The sequence below is a fragment of the Pelobates fuscus genome, chromosome 8, assembly GCF_036172605.1.
Source record: "Pelobates fuscus isolate aPelFus1 chromosome 8, aPelFus1.pri, whole genome shotgun sequence".
NCBI lineage: Eukaryota > Metazoa > Chordata > Amphibia > Anura > Pelobatidae > Pelobates > Pelobates fuscus.
This window is the reverse complement of record NC_086324.1, coordinates 59217941-59239802: the sequence shown is the minus strand read 5'-3', so window position 1 is coordinate 59239802 and position 21862 is coordinate 59217941. Positions and strand designations below refer to the sequence as shown.

General features: G+C 39.2%; 1 protein-coding gene across 1 annotated transcript in view; it reads right to left on the bottom strand.

The window, feature by feature from the left end:
* Positions 1-1556: 1556 nt before the first annotated feature.
* NME9 (NME/NM23 family member 9) overlaps positions 1557-21862 on the bottom strand; it is a 43340-nt gene continuing 23034 nt past the window's right edge. Inside the window, exons 6-17 of the mRNA XM_063428718.1 lie at positions 21088-21163; positions 20726-20808; positions 18642-18734; positions 17377-17531; positions 15461-15657; positions 13496-13640; positions 12958-13065; positions 11888-12039; positions 4069-4213; positions 3306-3538; positions 2994-3113; positions 1557-2198 (exon numbers count right to left, since the gene is read on the bottom strand). Coding sequence (XP_063284788.1) covers positions 2167-2198; positions 2994-3113; positions 3306-3538; positions 4069-4213; positions 11888-12039; positions 12958-13065; positions 13496-13640; positions 15461-15657; positions 17377-17531; positions 18642-18734; positions 20726-20808; positions 21088-21163 — 1539 coding nt within the window. The 3' untranslated portion in view covers positions 1557-2166. The remainder of the gene's footprint in view (positions 2199-2993; positions 3114-3305; positions 3539-4068; positions 4214-11887; positions 12040-12957; positions 13066-13495; positions 13641-15460; positions 15658-17376; positions 17532-18641; positions 18735-20725; positions 20809-21087; positions 21164-21862) is intronic.

Here is a 21862-nt window from a genome sequence, read left to right as displayed (position 1 = left end):
AGACTGTGACTAAACCTAAATTGAAATTTGTCACCAAAATTAACACTGCTTCCCACTCCTGATAATGTATATGTGGATGTACAGGATTAACTCTATATTAATATATAGTTAATATATTTTATGTATGCGTCATTGGTATAATTTGATGTGGAGCAATTACCAAGTACCATATCCTGGTTATACAGCCCAAGCAGCAATCTTTGGTTGTTTGTAGCTTTTTAAAGTACCAATGTGAGTGTTCACTAGGTTTTATACCTAAAGAGAGCCACGCAACGCTTTTTAAAGCATTTATTCTGCATTGCATGAAGATCGAGTTTCGTGTATGGATTTTGCATGTTGTGCACCAGTGTTTATTGTTAATCCATTTTCAGGCGCAGTTACACTTTCTTTTTTTAATAAATAAATAGACCCGTTGACATATAAAGAGTTAGTTAAACTCCACTTGCGGGATATTTATTTAACAGGTAGAACTGGAGTCCTTAGTGCTCTTTGTTCAGTAAGTGCTCACCACATTTCCATTTTTGTACAATCCTGGTGGACATCTAGAACAAGATACTCAACAGAGAGGTGAATGGTTAGCTTGCTCGTGAATGGACTGCTCTACAACTTATATTCCGAACATTTCTACCAGTAGTACACTATAAACATTTACACCAGAGATACGTAATTAACAAAAAAAAAACAATATCTAGTCAAAAGAAAGCATTAACTCTTTTACAATATATCAAGGACCAGTGTTGTAAGGCAAATATCTTCAAACTTAGAAAGACTGTGGTTTAACCAAGCACTCAAACTGAGAAGTCACAGCTTATCAGGAACCTCTTTATTGAATATTTAGATTAAAAGTCAGTCACATCCTCTCAATTATCTAGTTAGTGCCTTTCATCCAGCATTGGATTAATTAACCACTTATGTCTACAATTAGATCCAATGCTGGAAGAAATTAGTTAGTTAATTGTGAGCATGTGACTGACTTTTAATATGAATTCTTGAGTTCTTGGTAAACTGTGAGTTTTCCATTGTTTGATGGTTTTGTAAGATCAAAATCTTTCCAAATTTTGGTATAATAGAGGGACTGGGAAACCGCTTAACTAGAGAACCAACAAGAATGACCGTATAATGCTGAGCTCAATTAGGATTTATAGTGAAAGTATTTAGACCCCTTACTTTTTCACATTTTAAAATAATATTAATTAATTGATTAAAAACATTTGTCTACACTTAATACACCATAAGGACAAAGCAAAAGCCAGACTCTGTAGAACTTTGCAAATTTAATAAAAAGAAAAAACTGAAATATCACATTGATATAAGTATTCAGACCATTTACTATGACACTTGAAATTTAGATGAGATGCATCTCATTACTTTGGACCTGTGGCAAATTCAATTGATTGGACACGATTTAGAAAGACCCATACCTGTCTCTATATGAACACTGACCCTAAGCACACAGCCAAGACAATGCAAGAGTAGCGAAGGGACAACTCTGTGTATGTCCTTGACTGGCCTAGCCACAGCCCAGACTTGAACCTAATCAAACATCTCTGGAGAGGCCTGAAAATCAGAGGAGCTTGAGAGGAACTGCAGAGATGAATGGTAGAACTACCTAAAACCAGGTGGGCAAAGCTTTAGCCATCATACCCAAAAAGGCCTGAAGCTGTAATCGCCACCAAAGGTGCATCAACCAGTTAAGGGTCTGTGTAGTTATGTCAAGGTGGTATTTCCGTTTTTTTTTCTGTTTAGAATATTTGTAATGGTGTCAAAAATCTGTTTGCTTGTTTTCTTGCAGTGTCACTATGGTGTATTGAGTGTAGATTGATGGGGAAAAGAAAAATTAAACAATTGAAGCACAGACTCTAACATAAAAATGTGAACCAATGAAGTGGTATAATTACTTTCTGAATGCACTGTAACAGCCACTCTACCATGAGGCCTCTCTTGCCAAGTATGCTTATATCTTATATGTGGCTCTCCTCTGAACATCAAAAAATAAATAAATAGAAACGTCTGCTGTACGGATGTTGTGAAGCTCCGGAATAAGTGCTACTACAGAGTAACTAGTAATTATTTATAGTCATGCATTCTCAGTCACTTGCATGGTTTAGAGGTTCACAGCAAAGGCAAGTTCTCAGATTGAATACAAACTGCCCACATGTCCAGATGTTAAGAGTTTTCTTGTTCAGTCTCTGCTTCTTCTGTAAAATAAAATATAGTTTAAATTAAAACCATTCGGTTTTTTTTTTCCGCTAAACAAAATTGTGGACTGTATATAACTGATGGATGGATGGAAGGGATGGATTTCTCAAAACTAATTTTTTCTTTTTAAAGCTTTGGCCTCAAACTTGCGATTCCCTTGAATGGTCTTTACAATTAAAAAAAAGTTGACTTCCCTCACAATGCAGAAATCTCACAATAGTTGTAGCACATCAACTAAATGGAGCTATGCTGGATAAAGTGTATGAAATAATTATCAATGGCAAACTCACTCTCCCTTCTTAGGAACATCGCATTAAAACAAACATCAATGGTGAGTCAAAATCTCAGAAATAAATATAGCTGTGCCAGCTTCTTCAATATAATCAAAAATAACATGTATTCATCTCTTAAGGCATTACAAAACAAACACATATCTCGGTAGGCACCAACACGTGTCCCTCATCTAGCAGCCATGCATCTACATGTTTCGTATCAAAGAGTTGTACTTTGTCAAGATCCATGCAGTGCTGGTGTCTTACTTTTTACAGGAAGTGTTTATGAAAGCTATGCAAGTCATATGCAGGGAGGTGTGACTATGGATGTATAAACAAAGTGATTTAACTCCTAAATGGCAGAGAATTGAGCAGTGAGACTGCATGGACAGGATCTATATACCAAAACTGCTTTGTTAAGCAAAGGTTGGTTTAATGACAATAGTGTACCTTTAAGGTAAACTCAAAATACACAGATGATACAATACAACATTCAAAGGGACAATTCCTGCATATGTTCACCTGCAGAACCTGTGTGTTCCTCGGTTTGGTTGGCATTGTCCTCATTTTGGTTGGGGTCATTGTCCTCATTTTGGTTGGCATCACCTTCAGGCTCCTCAAGTATTGTTTTTGTAACAGAGTCTGGGATGAAAACAAACGTATATTAACTGATTAACTGATTACATAATACTAAGGATAACGGTACTAAAGTTCTTTTTGGACATAAGTGTTAAAAACAAATTATAATCAACATATACACAGCAATAATAATAGTAAAACAAGTTATAATTATGCTCCTTAGTTTAGTTTCCATGCAATATCCACAGAGTTTACCATTCATGGTCCTCTCCAAGTCAATATCCCCAAATATGAATTTGATCTTTTCCGTGGCATGGTCCTGGTTGGATGAGCCGTGGACAGCATTCTGCAATACACTTTTTGCAAATTTACTTCTCAGAGAATCAGGAGCAGACATTTGTGCCTCAGTGGGGTCTGTAGGTCCCATCAATGACCTCCATTCTTGTACTGCATTTTCCTTGGTAAGGACCATCATTAAACAGGTGCCTCTGAAACAATAAAATAAACTTAATGAGATTTTCCATAGTGCACTGTACTGGTAAGTATACAAATATGGCATATGACTAGTACATGGAGCACTTTCAGGATGTGATGCTTCGCATAACAGAGCATGACTGATGCAAACTAAACTAAAATTGAATAGAGTATGACGCATTCTAGATTTTTTTTTTTTTTAGAAAATCTCCCATTAAAGATATTGGAGTTTTCAATAAGAGGTTCCTCCCCTATCATTAGGAGGGGAAGGAGGGTAGGAAATTCTAAATGTTACTTTTTACTCAGAATTTTGATTGGAAAATTAATTTTGTATAGATTATTTGTTGTCACGTTCCACAAAAAAAAAAAAAAAAATAGAAAAGTTTAAATATGTAAAATGTTGACCTAAAAACATTTTATTTTGCTTGAAATGTGCTTTTAATGCTGATCTTTATGGATCATACATTTTCTATTTATGCTATGACAGCAAGTGGTGGCATATTTACACTGGTATATGGGGACAATTACCCTGGAGTATACTCACCTGCACATGTAGTCAACAAGCTGTTCATAAAACTCTTTCCCCTTGTGTTCTTTGTAAAATTCTGCGGCCATCTCTTGGCTTAGTTTTGTCTCTTTGACTTGGGAGATCGTAAATCCTGCCCCTTGGATTCTCTCCAAGATTTCATCTGTAGGAATTAAATACATTTTAATGTATGAAGGATGTACCTCCTTTCACCCGCCCACCCACAAAGAAATGTAACAGTGCAGATAAGGGTGGGTTGAACTCTAATTAACAGATCCTAAAATTATGTATGCTTAGGGCTCCTCACTATGTAGTTATGTCCTGTATTTACAAAGAAATTCAGGCACACAGTTTCAAATTCCATATTTTTAAACAAGAACAAATTATACTGCATGAATTAGAATAACATGTACCTATTTTTATTTACAAATTTGAACACTGGAATCTGGTTTATAAAATGATACCGTTAAAGGGTTACTCCAGCCTCCATGACCACTTTTGCTTTTTAGAAGTGGTTATGGGACAAGGAATCTGTATATGCAGCATTTCAGCTTGAAACTCTGTACATACACAGATACCTCGGCACAAATGACTTAGGCAACCCGGAACTCTGTATATTTTGTGCAAAAACACTGTCTGTCTTTAGCATGTACTGCGTTCTGGCGATAGACATAATCAGCTTCTAGACATAAAGAGCTCTGAGTGTACCTGCAAGGGAAAGCTTGTATGTCCCCTCTCTCACTTGCTCGTGCACTCCCTGTCCACCTCACAAGCTCCCCATTCTGTCCACCGATCAATCCTCCATCCACCCCACATTCCCTCCATCCCCTGCATGCTCTGATTGTAGAGTTCAGTCCAACAAATGATCTACCAACAAATGAGAAACATTTGCAAGTATCTCTGAGAGGGATGAACTGATGCAGCATGACACCAGACAGGGCGTGGAAAAAGAGAACTGGATTCCAGGTAAGTTTTAACTTATTTAACAGGTTTTGGGCTTAAAAATTGTAGATGGTGTACAAAGATGCTAGTGCCCAGTAGGGCATTATCGATGAAAAAAAAAGAACAGTGAAAAAGGGTTAGAGTAAGCCTTTAATGTAAATGTTATGTTTCTGTTGTAACCTGACTATTTCATGTGGGTGCACGGCTGATTGTTACTGGCTATATTTGCTGCATATATGATATTAGAGTTTTTATTATTAGTATAGTCGTACAGCAGGTAAATGTATGCTCCAGTAGGGAGAGAACGAATCTAATAGGAAAATGTGGAGCAGGAAAGGACCATAATATTGTGCCATCCTCCCAACAAATGAATCCTATAGTAGCTAATCTTTTACGCAATACTGATCCTTCTTTGTGTTTATATGAGGTCGCATACTTTAATGATAGAGCCAGCCCGCCGCCAAACACAACCTGTTCTCAAAGCTCCCTCTTGCATGTACTAGAGTGGGCACTTGGTCACTGGGTCCATAACCCACTGCATTGCATTAAACAACTTATGTAGGGGTGTTATTATCACCGCAATTTGCATCAGGAGCACTGACAGAACTACCATCGGTGCAGACGGTGCGACTGCACTGAGGCGACCCATTGAGTGGCCCATGCAGCTGGGGCCACCCAATGGCAATGTATCATCAAGGGTGCCTTAACAACCAGTCCCCTATAATAATGTCAGCCAGTGCTGGGAGGAAGTGAGAACTGGTCACTTCCTCCCAGATAACACTGTGCCACGAGGGAGGGAGAGAGAACAGAAAGAAGGGGAGGGGGCGTGCGGATCGGGAGAGCCAATCCCTAACTCCTAACAGCGTCATCCGGCACAGGACTACAGGGAAGCCGCCCACCCAAAAGGTAGGAAACTGGAGCATTGCTAAAAATGTGTATATTTTGTATGTGTGTCTGTGTATCTCTATGTATGTTTGTCAGTGTGTGTGTCTGCATATGTGTTAGTGTTTGTATTTGTGTGTCTGTGTATCTGTGCACCTTTGTGTATGTGTAGCTTTGTGTCTGTTAGTGTTTGTATCAGCATGTGTCTCAGTGTGTGTATCTGTATGTCTGAGTATCTGCATGTGTGTCAGTGTACATTTGTGTGTATTTGTACATTTGTATATATCTCAGCATCTCACCAAAACTGCACACAATACATACCTGCATTCAAAAGTCAACACTACACACAAATGCACACCAGCATTCAAATGTCAACACTGCATATACAAAAACACCCTTACATTTACTCACAAATACTCCATACAAAAAAAAGATGCCACTGGCATTAAGCACTGTGGCATACATGTATGGTGGCAATAAAGGGTTAAGTTGTCCTGGTTTTTACAGTCAAGTAAAGTTCATGATCTCTGTTTAAGTTGTTGGGCAGAGCGGGACAGGTAGCTGGGCAGATTTGGTGACACAGCTATTCCTGGGGACAAGAGCTGGATGAGGATTGGTTGCAGGCTGCGAGCGAAGCACGGGAAGCCAGGTAAGTATAAAAAGTGACAGCCCGAGCGCAATCCCTGTAAGCTGTTTCAAAGGCAGGAGAAGCACGGACGGACCCCCGCCCTCCCTCCCCTATTTGCTCATTTTTTTCAAGGTTTAAGATCTGAGGAAGCATATGTGTTAAACGGTTGTATATAAAAGGCTGTCAGCTTAGCTATGACTGACTGGCAATTAAGTGATGGTGAAAGTTAAAAGTTTTGGGAGCAAAGTTAAAATTTCATGTAAATATGTTACCGTTATCAAGTTATGGTGGTATGCCCCTTTTAGGCTTTAACCCCTTAAGACCGGAGGGCGTACTATTACGTCCTTTTTAAAGCGTCTCTAAACGCCGCAGGACGTAATAGTACGCCCTCCGTTTTTTTGTTACTTACCCGGTCGCCGGCGATCGCGGTTGGGGGGACTCCCAGGGAGCCCCCCGCGGCACCTCCGTCCTCTTCAGCCCCCCCCGGGCCATGTGAGAGTGAGGTCCTTACGAGGACCTCACAATCACATGGCCGGGATAGCTGGCTGCTGCAATGCCAGCAGGGGGACTAACTGTAATGACAGTTAGTCCCCCTGCTGGCTGGAAATAAAATTAAAATAAGTTAAATAAGTGTAAAAAAATATATATATATACTTAGATCATATATATATATATTATATATATATATATGATCTAAGTATATATATACACATATACACACATACACATACACTGTCTAGGTGTATTTTACTATTAATATACCGTATATATAATTATATATATATATATTAATATCAAATTACACGTACACTGATACTGATTAAATATATATATAATTATTGTTATATATATATATTTATATATAATATAAAAAAAATATGTAAATAAGTAAAAAAATAAAATAAAAAAAATAATTAAAACTAAAATATTAAAAAATATATAGATGTGTTTTATTTCGTTCTAACTGTATTGTGATATTAATATATATATATATTTATATCAAAATACACGTAGAACGAAATAATATATATATCTATATACATAAATATATACGTATATATCACTATATATATATATACCTATATATAAATAAAAACATTTAAAAAAAATATATAAATATATATACGTATATATACACATATGTATATATATACATATATTAATTCTACACATATATTTATGTAATAATTTTACATAATTAGGTATCCTAATTAATTACAATTAGCGGGACCTGCCTGACAACCCATGCCGAAAGTATAGGGAATTTAATTTGCTAGCACTATATTTAACCCTATAACTTTCCAAGACACCATAAAACCTGTACATGGGGGGTACTGTTTTACTCGGGAGACTTCGCTGAACACAAATATTAGTGTTTCAAAACAGTAAAATGTATTACAACGATGATATCGCCAGTAAAAGTGACGTTCTTTGCATTTTTCACGCACAAACAGCACTTACACGGATGATATTATTGCTGCAATACTTTTTACTGTTTTGAAGCACAAATATTTGTGTTCAGCGAAGTCTCCCGAGTCAGTGGCGGATCCAGAGCCTGATCTCGGGAGGGGCACTTGTAGATTATTTAAAAAAAATAATCCTGGCACAATAACCACTACAGCTCAGTGTAGTAGTTATGGTGCCAGTAGTGCCAGGATCCCACCCCAGAGTAAGTAGTCATACCGCTTAAGAACAGTTTGACAACTTACCTGGGGTCTGCTGGGATATAGGGCATAGGAGAAGTGGTGTGTGTTAGGGGTGAAGTGTGTGTGAAAGGTGCAGTGTGTGTGTGTGTGAGCGGTGAAGTGAGTGTGAGTGCGTAAGGGTGACAGTGTGTGTATGGGGGCACTGTATGTATGTGTGGGGCAGTGTGTGTATGGGGGCACTGTGTGTATGGGGGGGTCGTGTGTGTGTGTGTTTGGGGCAATCTGTGTATGGGGGCAGCAGTTTGTGTAGGGCACTGTGTGTGTATGGGTGTGCAGTGTGCGGGGCAGTATGTGTATGGGGCAGTGTTTGTGGGGCAGTGTGTGCATGGGGACAGTGTTTGTGGGACAGTGTTGTTTGTGGGACAGTCTTTGTGGGACAGTGTTTGTGGGACAGTGTTGTATGGGGACAGTGTTGTATGGGGACAGTGTTGTATGGGGACAGTGTTTGTGGGGCAGTGTGTGTATGGGGGCAGTGTATGTGGGGGCAGTGTGTGTATGGGGGCAGTGTGTGTATGGGGGCAGTGTTTGTATGTGGACAGTGTGTGTATGGGGTCAGTGTGTGTAGTGTTTGTGGGGCAGTGTTTGTGGGGTCAGTGTGTGTAAGGGGGAAGTGTGTGTAGTGTGTATGGGGCAGTGTTTGTGGGGCAGTGTGTGTATGGGGTCAGTGTGTGTATGGGGTCAGTGTGTGTATGGGGTCAGTGTGTGTATGGGGTCAGTGTGTGTATGGGGTCAGTGTGTGTATGGGGTCAGTGTGTGTATGGGGTCAGTGTGTGTAGTGTCTGTATGGGGTCAGTGTGTGTATGGGGTCAGTGTGTGTATGGGGTCAGTGTGTGTATGGGGTCAGTGTGTGTAGTGTCTGTATGGGGTCAGTGTGTGTATGGGGTCAGTGTGTGTAGTGTCTGTATGGGGTCAGTGTGTGTATGTGGGGCAGTGTGTGTAGTGTTTGTAGTGTGTGTATGGGGGCAGTGTGTGTATGGGGGCAGTGTGTGTATGGGGTCAGTGTGTGTATGGGGTCAGTGTGTGTATGGGGGCAGTGTGTGTATGGGGGCAGTGTGTGTATGGGGACAGTGTGTGTATGGGGTCAGTGTGTGTATGGGGTCAGTGTGTGTAGTGTCTGTATGGGGTCAGTGTGTATGGGGGCCGTGTGTGTATGGGGTCAGTGTGTGTATGGGGGCAGTGTGTGTATGGGGGCAGTGTGTGTAGTGTCTGTATGGGGTCAGTGTGTGTATGTGGGGCAGTGTGTGTAGTGTTTGTAGTGTGTGTATGGGGTCAGTGTGTGTATGGGGTCAGTGTGTGTATGGGGTCAGTGTGTGTATGGGGTCAGTGTGTGTATGGGGTCAGTGTGTGTAGTGTCTGTATGGGGTCAGTGTGTGTATGGGGTCAGTGTGTGTAGTGTCTGTATGGGGTCAGTGTGTGTATGTGGGGCAGTGTGTGTAGTGTTTGTAGTGTGTGTATGGGGGCAGTGTGTGTATGGGGTCAGTGTGTGTATGGGGTCAGTGTGTGTATGGGGGCAGTGTGTGTATGGGGGCAGTGTGTGTATGGGGGCAGTGTGTGTATGGGGTCAGTGTGTGTATGGGGTCAGTGTGTGTATGGGGTCAGTGTGTGTATGGGGGCCGTGTGTGTATGGGGGCCGTGTGTGTATGGGGTCAGTGTGTGTATGGGGTCAGTGTGTGTATGGGGGCAGTGTGTGTATGGGGGCAGTGTGTGTATGGGGACAGTGTGTGTATGGGGGCAGTGTGTGTATAGTGTGTGTATGGGGCAGTGTATGTGGGGCAGTGTGTATGGGGGGAAGGGGGGCTTTTTTAATTAAAAAAAAAAAAAATGTATTTAATAAAATATATTTATGCCCCCCTTATGGGGGGGGAGGGGAGGAGGGAAGGGAGGCTTTTTAATGAAAAAGAAAAAAAAATGTATTTAATGAAATATATTTATGCCCCCCCTCCCTTCTTACCTTTATTGAGGAGGAGGGGGGACATTTCTGGATCCCTGGTGGTCCCAGTGGGGAATCCCTGGTGGTCCAGTGGTTCCAGTGAACTCTAGCCCGCGCTCCAGGGCTAGAGTTCACTCTCGCGAGATTTGGAGCGTTGCCGTGGTAACCGCGGCAACGCTCCAAATCTCGCGAGAGGAGGACCCGGAGGAGCTGCTGGTAACAGCTCCCGGGTCCTCTCTCCCTCCCTCCCCTGCCGGCTGTCAGCACAGTGCCTGCGGACCGGGGAGGGAGATCACTGATCACTCTCCCCGATCCGCAGGCACATTGCAGGGCTGGCGCTTGGGCAATGCCAGCCCTGCACCAGCCGGCAGGGGAGAATCTCGGGGGGGGGCAATTGCCCCGTTGCCCCCCCCCTGGATCCGCCAATGTCCCGAGTACAACAGTACCCCCCATGTACAGGTTTTATGGTGTCTTGGAAAGTTATAGGGTTAAATATAGTGCTAGCAAATTAAATTAAATTTCAAAAATTACAGCGTCAAATATAAGGCTTGTGTTTTATTTTTTTCACATTAAAATTCGCCAGATTGCTTACGTTGCCTTTATGACCCTATGGTAGCCCAAGAATGAAAATTACCCCTATGATGGCATACTATTTGCAATAGTAGACAACCCAAATGGGGTATGTCCAGTCTTTTTTAGTAGCCACTTAATCACAAACACTGGCCAAAATTGGCGTTTTTTGAATTTTTCACACACAAACAAATACTAATGCTAACTTTGGTCAGTGTTTGTGACCAAATGGCTACTAAAAAAGACTGGACATACCCCATTTGCAATATATTGGGTCGTCTACTATTGCAAATGGTATGCCATTATGGATGTAACTTTATTTCCTGGGCTACTATACAGTCTCAAAGGCAATGTAACCAATCTGGCGAATTTCAATTTCAAATGTAACACGCTATATTTGACCCTGTAACTTCCCAAAACACCATAAAACCTGTACATAGGGGGTACTGTTTTACACGCGAGACTTTGCTGAATACAAATATGTGTATTTTATTGCAGTAAAAGCAAACAGTATTATGACGTTGACAGTTAAAATGTCATGTAGAACTAAAAAAATTTAAAAAAATCTTATTTTCTCCCATTTTTTTCATATTAAATTATGTTTCATAGCTAAATATTTGATATTAAATGAAAGCCCTGTTTCCCCTGAATAAAATTATATATAATAAGGGGGGGGGTGCATTTAATATGAAAGAGGTGAATTACGGTTGGACAGACATATAGCGCAAATGCCAGGTTTTGTTTACATTTTGTTTCGTTCACAACTTGTACATTTGGCTGCGGTCTTAAGGGGTTAAATAAAAACCACGGCCTAGCACATAAAAATATAAATAAACTGTTTCTGTGTTTATTGGGTGGTGTAAGTTATATATGCGAAATATTGCCTACCATACATATATGCTTACATTCAAACACACAAACACTACTCAGTGCTATACAGTCTTGTGAGGATGGGCAAACGGTAGATCCCAAGCTGGCAAAGCATTGTGGGAGTTGTACAACAGATAGACATCTACCTTTTTGCCACCCTTGCGATAGTGGGGCCCAATGAGATTCTTGCACTAGGGCCGTCTCTACATTGATTCCGCCACTGATTAGAAGAATCAAATATATATGAGTATGAGTGTATGAGTTAGTTTGCTCAGTGCAATCCCTGGTCTGTTTATTTATTACGATTACCTTTGTGTTCTTCCAGTGCATCAGGTTTAATGGCAGCCAGAGTATGTTCCACGGGAAAGAAAAAGTTAATTTCCTTCTCAGCCTCTTCTGGTGATGAACTGCCATGAAGTTGGTTAATCTCGCTATCTCTAGGGGAAAACCGAGCTCGCAAACTGCAGGCGAAAAGTTTAAATGCTGGTTAATCACACACAGTATGGGATTGAAGTAGGCTTGCAAGTTAGGACAACATAGATTGCAAAATTATCCTTTAATCACACATAATATGGAATAGAGTAAGTGCTAGCTCTGAGCAAGAGGTTATTTCATACATTATGGGGTGCAAAGAAAAAATCTGTAAGCTGTAAACAATAGATTTTGGGAGATAATTAACATACGCTGTCCTGCAATGGCAGAAAAGGTTTCTAAGCTACAGACAACATGGATTCCAAGATCTGGCTAATCACACCATACAACAGGAAGCCCAGCTCACACTCTGAGAACACAGCTTCTAAGATCGTAGTGTTTATTCCCTAAATAGTGAACAGTGGAGAATCAAAAACTGAGCCAAGCTGCAGATATTTTTTTCTAAATTAGCTATCATTTCTAAATGTTGTAAAATGTTTTTCAATTCACTATTTAGTGAATAAACTCTCGTGTCTTAGCAATCAAAAATATTTTACAACCCTACATTTTATATCTCTTTTTTTTACTTAAGCTAAAATGATAATTATTCAGGGATTTGAATAGTATTCTTCTACAATGTGTTTGTAAGATTCTTTGCACTTTACTTTTTGTATGTTTTCTGAATTTTGTAAAAAAACAGCACAGTGATACCTGAGATGTTTTACAATTAAATGACCATAAACTATTAAATCCGACATTTTGGCGTGATATAATGATATGGCTGTTTCCTCCTTGTAGCCTTTATAATAAGTTACGTTTAGAGGAGCCATAGAACCTAAGATAAAGTACTTAGACAGTAAGGGAAGCTGATTGAAATCGCTGATCGATATTTCCTAAAACCTGTATAAAGATTTAGAAAAATAGAGTGTTTTCACAGGGTGATCTTTATACACAGACTTTACACTTACCTGTCAGGTGCTTCATTCAATGCCTTCTCCAAACTGACAGGTCCCAGAATATTCCTCCAGTGACTTACTGCGTTGTCTTTTACCAATGCCAGGGCTAATGTGGGGCCACTGTGACGTTAAAAATAAATCATTGATTATTGCCCATTCTAATGCAATTTACTGTGCATTCCTATGTTTTTACCTGAGAGGCTAAGTGGGCTAATAAACATAAGGCTTGGCTTGGCATAGCATGCATGGTTTGCAGGTACCATACCTCCAAACATTTCCAATCTCCAAATAGATACAGTTTCATTCTAGGGGCTGTGACTGGAAAAGTAATCAGGATTTGGGCTTCAGATAGCTAATCATGTAACGTAAAACAAGCTCAAAATGATCTGATAGACACATTAACTGAGATGTAAAGATTATTGTATTATATTGCTGTGAAATTATACACGTATAAATCACCAAAAGTTTGGAACTCCTAAAACATTGGGAAGCAATTGTATGGGGCTGAAATAGGAACTTTATCTCATATAGACATATGATTATCTGTTACCTGGTCATCTGTTTCAAAAGGGCTGGGTAATAGTCCTTGCCAACATGCTCTTTGTAGAACTCCTCAACTTGTTGCTCATTCAGCATGACTTCTTTCTGCAGTGCTATAGAGAAACCAGCATCTCGAATGCTCTGCAAAACTTCATCTGAAGTAGACCGTGAGAAAAGAGTTTTAGATACACAGAAGAAGACAAAACACATTATATACCTGAGCAAAGTGCGTGTTGCATTTGGAATGTAATGTGCACATTATGTGTGTGTTGTTTCCCTATACAATGACACTGTAGTCACCATAACTGCTTTATCTCATTGAATTGGTTATAGTCTCTCGAGTCCCCTGGCTGTGCCGTTCCATTTAGCATTAAACTGTTTTTAATGTTTTAATGCTAAACATGAGTCTTCATCAACCCATCACCCCTGTCCTGCTCTGGCTCATGAGAAAGCATTAGCTTGAGCAGCAATGGGTGGCTGTATTTGGCTGAGAGTGTCAGCTGACTTCATTCAGCCTTTCACAGTGCCACTACACTTATAAATTGGTATGGCTACAAGGAAGTGTGTAATCTCTGCAACAGCCACACCTCCAGTGAAGGTAAGGCTTTGGGATGCCAGGGAACCTCATTCAGTGTTAATCTGCTTGAAAATGATTTAAGACAAAACAAAAAGATTGCCTATAAATGCTGATATAGTCTGGATAATGAAAAAATCTAAACACAATGTCGATCTGTCTTAGAACCAAAAGTGTAGGAGTCAGGGTAATTGGTAAATCAAAGTTTCTTTTCTCTGGCTGAAAAATAACTCTATTAGGATTCCTACAATAAAGGCTTTATTGTGAATTGGCTAATCTATGGGGCATCCTAAGGGTTAATTGAATCCAGTTAGCAAGGTAAAGGGAGATAGTCAGTTTCAATAATAAGTGTTCACTGTGATATGTGAACATAGTATGAAGCAAGGCTGATATACATCAAATATAGTGGATATTTGCCATCGGGCATATACCACATAATAGCATCTTAGTTTAGTAACATAGATTTTAATATAATGTACATACACGTGAGAACTGAAGAGCATGTATATAATATAAACAAGCAAAGCCCTAAAGGTTTAAGATTTCATTCAATTAAACAAGGAGGTTTGGGATTGGAGGAGATTTTATAAAAAAATTATGACAAGAGGAAATGTAAATAATTTTTCATTTTAATACTACACTCAGCACAGAGAGCTCCCAGCAGCTCGCTGCCCACTCTGCAGCAACAGTACAGGGCAGTGCAGACATCTGCCAGGCGGCACCCCCACCAGCAAGGTGGCGGTTGGCACCTGCCTGCTCTAGTGAAAGGGGTGCTCTGTACACCACCATGCCTCCTGTCACATGGGGTAAACTTCCCCACCACCCCCAGGTTAGTTAACCTCTGTCATAGTCTGCAGGGTGATAGTACAAGATGGCTTGAGAGTGTTGATCTTCTGTTCTTCATCGTGTTCCTGAAAATTCTGCACAGACTTATTATTTTGGCCACTTTTTTCCAAAAAGATACTTTGCGTTGGAAGCGCATCCAAAAGAAACTGAAGTTCCACAGACAAAAAAAAAAATATTTCCAGAAGTTTTTGCCATTGTGTACAAAGTGCATACTCTCTATATCAACGGTGCCCAAAAGGTAGATCCCCAGATGTTTTAAAACTACAGCTTCCATGATGCTTTGTCATTCTAAAGACATTGCAAAGGCATGCAAAGCATCATGAGAGTTGTAGTTCTACAACATCTAGGGATCTACCTTATAGGCATTTCTGATCTAAATGATGTTTTATGGGATCTTTCATGTTTGACACATACATTTAACACAATCAGAATTCTGTAGGAAATGTATCTTCATAAATGTAAAGCAAGTGTGGCCAAAAAGTAGTTTAACAAAAGCAGAATTATATTATGGAATCCATTTATTTGGCCGCCCATGATGTAAATAAACTGTTTTACCTTTTCTGTCTTTCAGGGTCTCTGGTCTTATCAAAGCTAACGTCTTTTCTGGGTTCCTAGAAGTGGACTCTGCTGTATCTTGATGTGAGACTTTGAAATTTGGGAAAAAGAAGGCCAGCTCCCTGCTGGCTTGTTCCCGGTCATTGCTTCCATGTACAGCATTATAGAGGACCTCTGTGCCATACTGAGCTCGCAGACTTTAAAAAGAAGATAGTAAGCGTTAACTGCGAGGATAGTGATAGCTGGAACCAAAATACTTTTAAGCATTTAAAAAAAAAAATCTACCAGGAGCAATTTGAGTGGTTGGATCATTTAATCATGTCTATTTGCGTCACACAATTCATTAATCTGCAACACTTTCAGGTACGGACATATGTCAGTATGTGTGTCCTCACCCCAGTAATAGTATCTAACAGCTGTATTAGGAATGACTCATTACCTATCTAATCTTATTAGTTATTAAGATCCACAAACAAGAACAGACTGAAAAGTACAAACATGAGAGTAACTTGCTGTTTGATGTTACAGTATAATAAGCCTGGTGAGAGATTGCACGAACTCGAAGCACAGAATAGCAACAGGCAACATTTAGAACTCCAGCTATCATAGATTATTAAAGTGCTTGGGAAATCAGCAGGTTTGCTAAGCATCACATACATTTTAATCTGCATGTGATGCTTTGGCGAAGATGACCTGTTACTGGCATAGAATGTAGTGATAATATTCCCACAACTGAATGAGTTACATTAAGTACACTGGCTAGTGTATCAAGCAGAATACTACATACATCCTACTCTGCTACTTAACCCCTTAAGGACCAAACTTCTGGAATAAAAGGGAATCATGACGTGTCAGACATGTCATGTGTCCTTAAGGGGTTAAAGGGACACTATAGTCACCAAAATAACCTATGCTCAATAAAGCCATTTTGGTGTATAGATCATGCCCCTGAAGTCCCACTGCTCAATTCACTGCCATTTAGGAGTTAAATCACTATTCTACATTAAACAGAATTTGCATTAAAGGAAGTGTAAACATTAGTCATATGCAGGGAGGTGTCACTAAGGCTGCATAAACAAAGCGATTTAACTCCTAAATGGCAGAGAATTAAGCAGTAAGACTGCAGGGGCATAATCTATACACCAACATGGCTTCATTGAGCAACAGTTATTTTGGTGACTACAGTGTCCCTTTAATTTTTTTTAAACTATAATCTGTTTATTTGAAACCTAGAAAGTCCATACATACCCTTGAGTATAACTCTTTATTAACTAGTATTTAAAAAGCAATATTAGAAATGTTTAATAATTATATGTACAGACCATCTGAAACATGCAAGTGTTTTAATACATTTTTGAGCACATTCTTCATTTACATATATTTATATTTGTATTTAACAATTTACAGAGCACACAAAATTTACATGATGTGTGTATGTGTGCATAATAATAATATTAAAAATAGCTATACATGGGTATTTACTAAACACTAAAGTGTGGATTGTTGGGAATCAAAGTGAAATTGAAATTTAAAAAAAAAAAAAGCAGCCAAAATAAAAACATAGCATACTTGGAGAATATTTCCAATTTGGACATTGTGGTGTAAAATGTGAAATTCACTACAAATTCCTGACAATTTAGTGAATAATCTTAACAGAGCCGATCTTGTTAATAACTAGCACTATTATATTATACATTGGGATTTGTGTGGACAACCGACAAGTGTGAAAAAGTTGGGCTGTTATCTACTTATTTGAGTGTATATACAAATAGTTCCTTGTCAGCTGTCCAGATTATCTTAGGTAGAGCTCTCCCTTTAACTACGTAATTTCCTTTTTACTAGTCAGCAGCTAAAAACACAGAACGCATTATTACTGTTTTAGTACAAACAGTTAATAACCATATTTGTTAGTTCACCTTTCTGGTTTTTCCTTCTTGGCAATTTCAACATCAGTTGGGCCAATAAACTCTCTCCAAGTTGGAATCACATCTTCATCTTCTCCTGATTTAGAGATGATGAGAACATGACATGGACCGCTAGACATGAACTGTATCAGCTCCTGGAATTTCTCCTAAACATATTTAAATAACATTTTACTGTGATTCATTTCATCAGAGGCACATGCACATAGCAGAGAGAAAGATGGACAAAACAGAGAAAGATCCTACAAATTAATACAAAAGGCATGTTGGTATAGAACAATAAACATTTTCTCTTCATTATATGACAGTGAATGTTTATAAATGTAAACTCATAATAAACCCAAATTAACTCCTGAAAAGAAAAATTCTGGAGTCTACACAAACAGCATTAAAAAAAAAAAGCCAAAAAGGAAAAAAACTAAAAATGAACAGACATTGTAAACAAATCACTCACTAATCCATGAATAGCGGAGCCAGGCATACAAGACAAGGATGGTTATTCCCAGAATCCAGATAGCAGACAATAGCAACTACGCTTGCTAACACCATAGACTGGTATATATAAACATATATCCTAATGCAAACAATTAACGTATTTCGTGGTGCATGGCACTTAATCTTACGCATGTCTTGGTGATGTATGTTTTTTTCTCTTAAATTCTCTTTTTTGATTTAGGTTGCTATGAAACCACCTTTTTTTACTTTTTTGCAATGAATGTTATGTTTTAACTGACCATTTGGATTACGGAGAGTCTTCTTTAACAATAGATACATACCAGTCTAAGGTGTTAGCAGGCGTACTTCCTATTGTGTGCGTTTCTAGGAAATTAATAAATAATAATTCTCAAAACTATATCAAATACACTATAGCATTGGGCCATTAGAAATGAGAGAGGGTTGAACTGAAATTGGCTGAAATCCGTGAGAGGGTGTCCCACCTTAGTCCTCCAGTATTTTTTTAAAACAAATTTCCCCCCTAATTCTCTGTGGTTGCTGATATAGCTACACACATTTGCTTGTTGATGCGCCCTTACAAAAATAGGGTGTGGATAACAATATGATATATTCTGAATATTGATAAAGTAAAATGTAGAAATGATCTCAGATCTGTGTACAGACTCTGCCATTATATGAGAACAATATTAAATTACGTACAGCCAGATTCAGAACAGATGAGTAAAGTGGATATCGCAATCAATATATATTTGATTATCTTATAATCCCTTTTCTTGGTGGCTGGAACTAGGGACCGTACTCACCTCTCCAGCTCTGTGCTGATAAAAGTCTCTGGCTTCAGATTCTGTCATAGTCCGTTCTTCATTTGCCAGTATTTCAAATCCAGCTTCTTGAATCTGGAAGGAACACATTCATTGTATCCTTGCAATATATTGAAATAGGTATTATTTTGTGCTTCTTTACCTTTACGTACCGTACTTACAACTCTGTGTCTTTATTTTTCAAAGAATTCAGTAGTTTGGAGACCTATAGAGTTATTCACTAGGGATTACTTTACTTCTATGACACTATACTTTATTCTACTCTGTGCATTTTCTTTGTAGATAACAACCATCAGAAGCTGCCAGGACATATCGGTTCCCACAAAATGGATATAAGACATTATTAACTCATTGTTGACTCCTATTCTTCTGTGACTTGCATGATAATCTACACTCACTAATTTATGCACACACACCTAATTACACCTGCAGAGCTCTAGGGCTACTGTGATCTGCAGATATAACTCAACAATGCACTTGTACGGCATGCAACCAGACTACAATGCAAAGAGAGGGAATGCAAGTGTGACGAGACCAATCTCGCCACAATGCATTGGAGGAGCCTGGTTGCCCGCCTGTTGCCTCTGGACTATGGCCATGGGAGATTGGGCCCTTTAAAAACAGTATTCGGCCATATCAGAGTGTATGTCACTCATTCTGGCCCTTTAAATACTGTTGGGGAAGGTTTGGTACCTTTTTATATGGCACTTCGGATGCAGCCGAAGTGGCCGCCATTCGACAAAGGAAAGACATTTTAATTTAGTCGAACGCGGTCAGCGGTGTATGCTAAAGAATCTGTGGAACTAAAATCGGCTACGCAAATACACGAACACCGCTGACCCTTACCGTCGCCTCCACTTCGACACTTCGGTAAAAGTCGACAATCCAAACATACTGTTTTAATGTGCTATTTGCACGAACAGACCTGCTCTTGCCTTCGAATGGGACTAAGCCGTTTTTCTACAGGAAATTGACCGACCGCACAGCCCAAATCTATGGAACAGTTTTGGGCAGGAAAATGTGCTTGCGGTCGGTCATAAAGGACTTCCAGCTATCTTTTTATCTACTGGGGGGATTTGTATGATTTTTGAGAGAGTTTATGTTTAAAGTATGCTGTTTAAATATGTAATTTTTATGGAGATTGGATGTATGGTTTTAAATTTAGAGGGTATGTGGAAAAACTGTATTTTTACTGTCTGTGATAATTATGTTAAACCAATTGTATCACAGGCAGAGGGGAGGATTTTGTGTGTAAATGCTGGGAGTGTCTTCTGTAATGTACGTCTATGATTGGTTATTTTGTAACACCCTGTGGGTGGTCCTTCCTAAGGGAAACTGTCATAAAAGAAGGTTCTTTTGGTGCCATTAAACAGACCACTGCTTGACCCTCAACACGGAGCTCTGTCTCGTTCTTGGGGGGATTTACTGTATGCTGTTAGAGACTGATTGCCAGGAGTGTAAGCTTCTTATCTGCTTTTCTTGTTCGTCTGCTAGCAGCTATTTGTGAGGTTCCAGTTCGGGAGTTTGATGTTCTGAAGTAGCTGTGCCTGTATATCTGGAAGGGGAAGATCTACTAAACGGCTTTTAACCCCTTTTATGCCTGGGGGTGCCATTACAGCAAGTAACTTGATTCACATATGCTTTGCACAAGCACTCAAATGGACATAGATAGGTAGGCAACACTGTACCAGAGGCCATCTCTGTTGTTCTGATCCAGACTGGATTCAACTCAGATTCCTAAACCTTTTCTGTAGGTTGTTTATTGGTCCACAGTTTCCTACATTAGTATGTCCTTATTTTCTGAATCACTGTGTCAGTCTGGAATAAAGCCTTTGTTCATGCCTGCTCTGATCTGGACTTGTCTACCGAAGAAATCCCCTTTGGCCGATTACATGACCTACAATAAATTGTTCAAATCTAGAGGCACAATCCTTGGTTGGTGGATCTGTATTAGATCACTGTCAGAATACTCCTCCATGCCAGCTATGCTAAACCCTGTCATATACACAAAGATTTATAAAAAGTATCCTCATATATGTCTGCAGTATGCAAGTTCTGGTTATTACCTTCATGATGATTTCATCTGCCTTCCCATGAGCAACAGCATCTGGTTTAATAATGGCTACTGTATACGATTTTCCAGCAGGAACTTTTTTTAAATAAAGAGAGACAGAAATCACAAAAACATTAACGAGATGGTTTATAATTATTCATGAGATGCATTTAAAATAACTTTAAATAAATTTAAAATAAAGCAATGTTCAATTCAGACTAGAAGAAATCAGAATTGCTTTAAAGATAGTAACATGAACCCACAGATCCTATACCAACTAAGATCACCAGAGGTGTCTGCTACTATCAATAAATATTGAGAAAGAAAGCAAAACTCTATTGCGATTATGCTTGGAGTCAGAGAAATTACACTTACCTAACTCTTCATCTTCAGCCTGAGCCGGAAGAGGGGATACCTCTTCTTCCTCTTCCAGAAGACCCTCATCTTTTATCTAAAAAAAATATTTAATGTAAATGTAATAATCCCTTTATATTGTCTATACCGCCAATGAGTTACTCACTTTGTAATGTTTGGCATCTCTTGCTGAAATATACTGTATTGTGTATTTATAAGGGATTTAGCAGCATCATTAAAAGTTTCAATTATGCTGCTAAATCATTAATGTTGTAATGTTTTACAATGTTTTAAACATTACAACATTAAGTGAGTGAAGATACCAACGGTACACTGGAGGCTAGGTTTAGGTATTTTTTTTTTTTTTAATTCTTTATTTTTGCACACGATAGGTAAGGCAAGCATAATACAACCTTTTGGCTTACGCAGAAGCCTCAATATAAAACATCAAACTTATAAACAGAAGAATTGGCATCAGCCCATAAGGTAAATCGTTTTATACATTCTGAACAACTTGCCCCCCATCGAGGATTTTATGTTTTTGTACAGCTATATTATCGAATTACCGTATGCTCATAGAAAATAGGCATAGCAAAAGTAACATGACCGCGTGGCTTGCGCAGAAGCCACCGTGCAAAAGATCAGAGTTGAGTATATAACATTCGATATCAGCCCATATTCCCAGCCTCAGCATGTAGGTCGTTCAACTTGCCTCCCCTCTAGGATTCGTAAGGAATAATCAGGCTGCTTATCTTATAGAGGAGCCCTGTCTCTATCTACGTGAGGCCGAACTGTA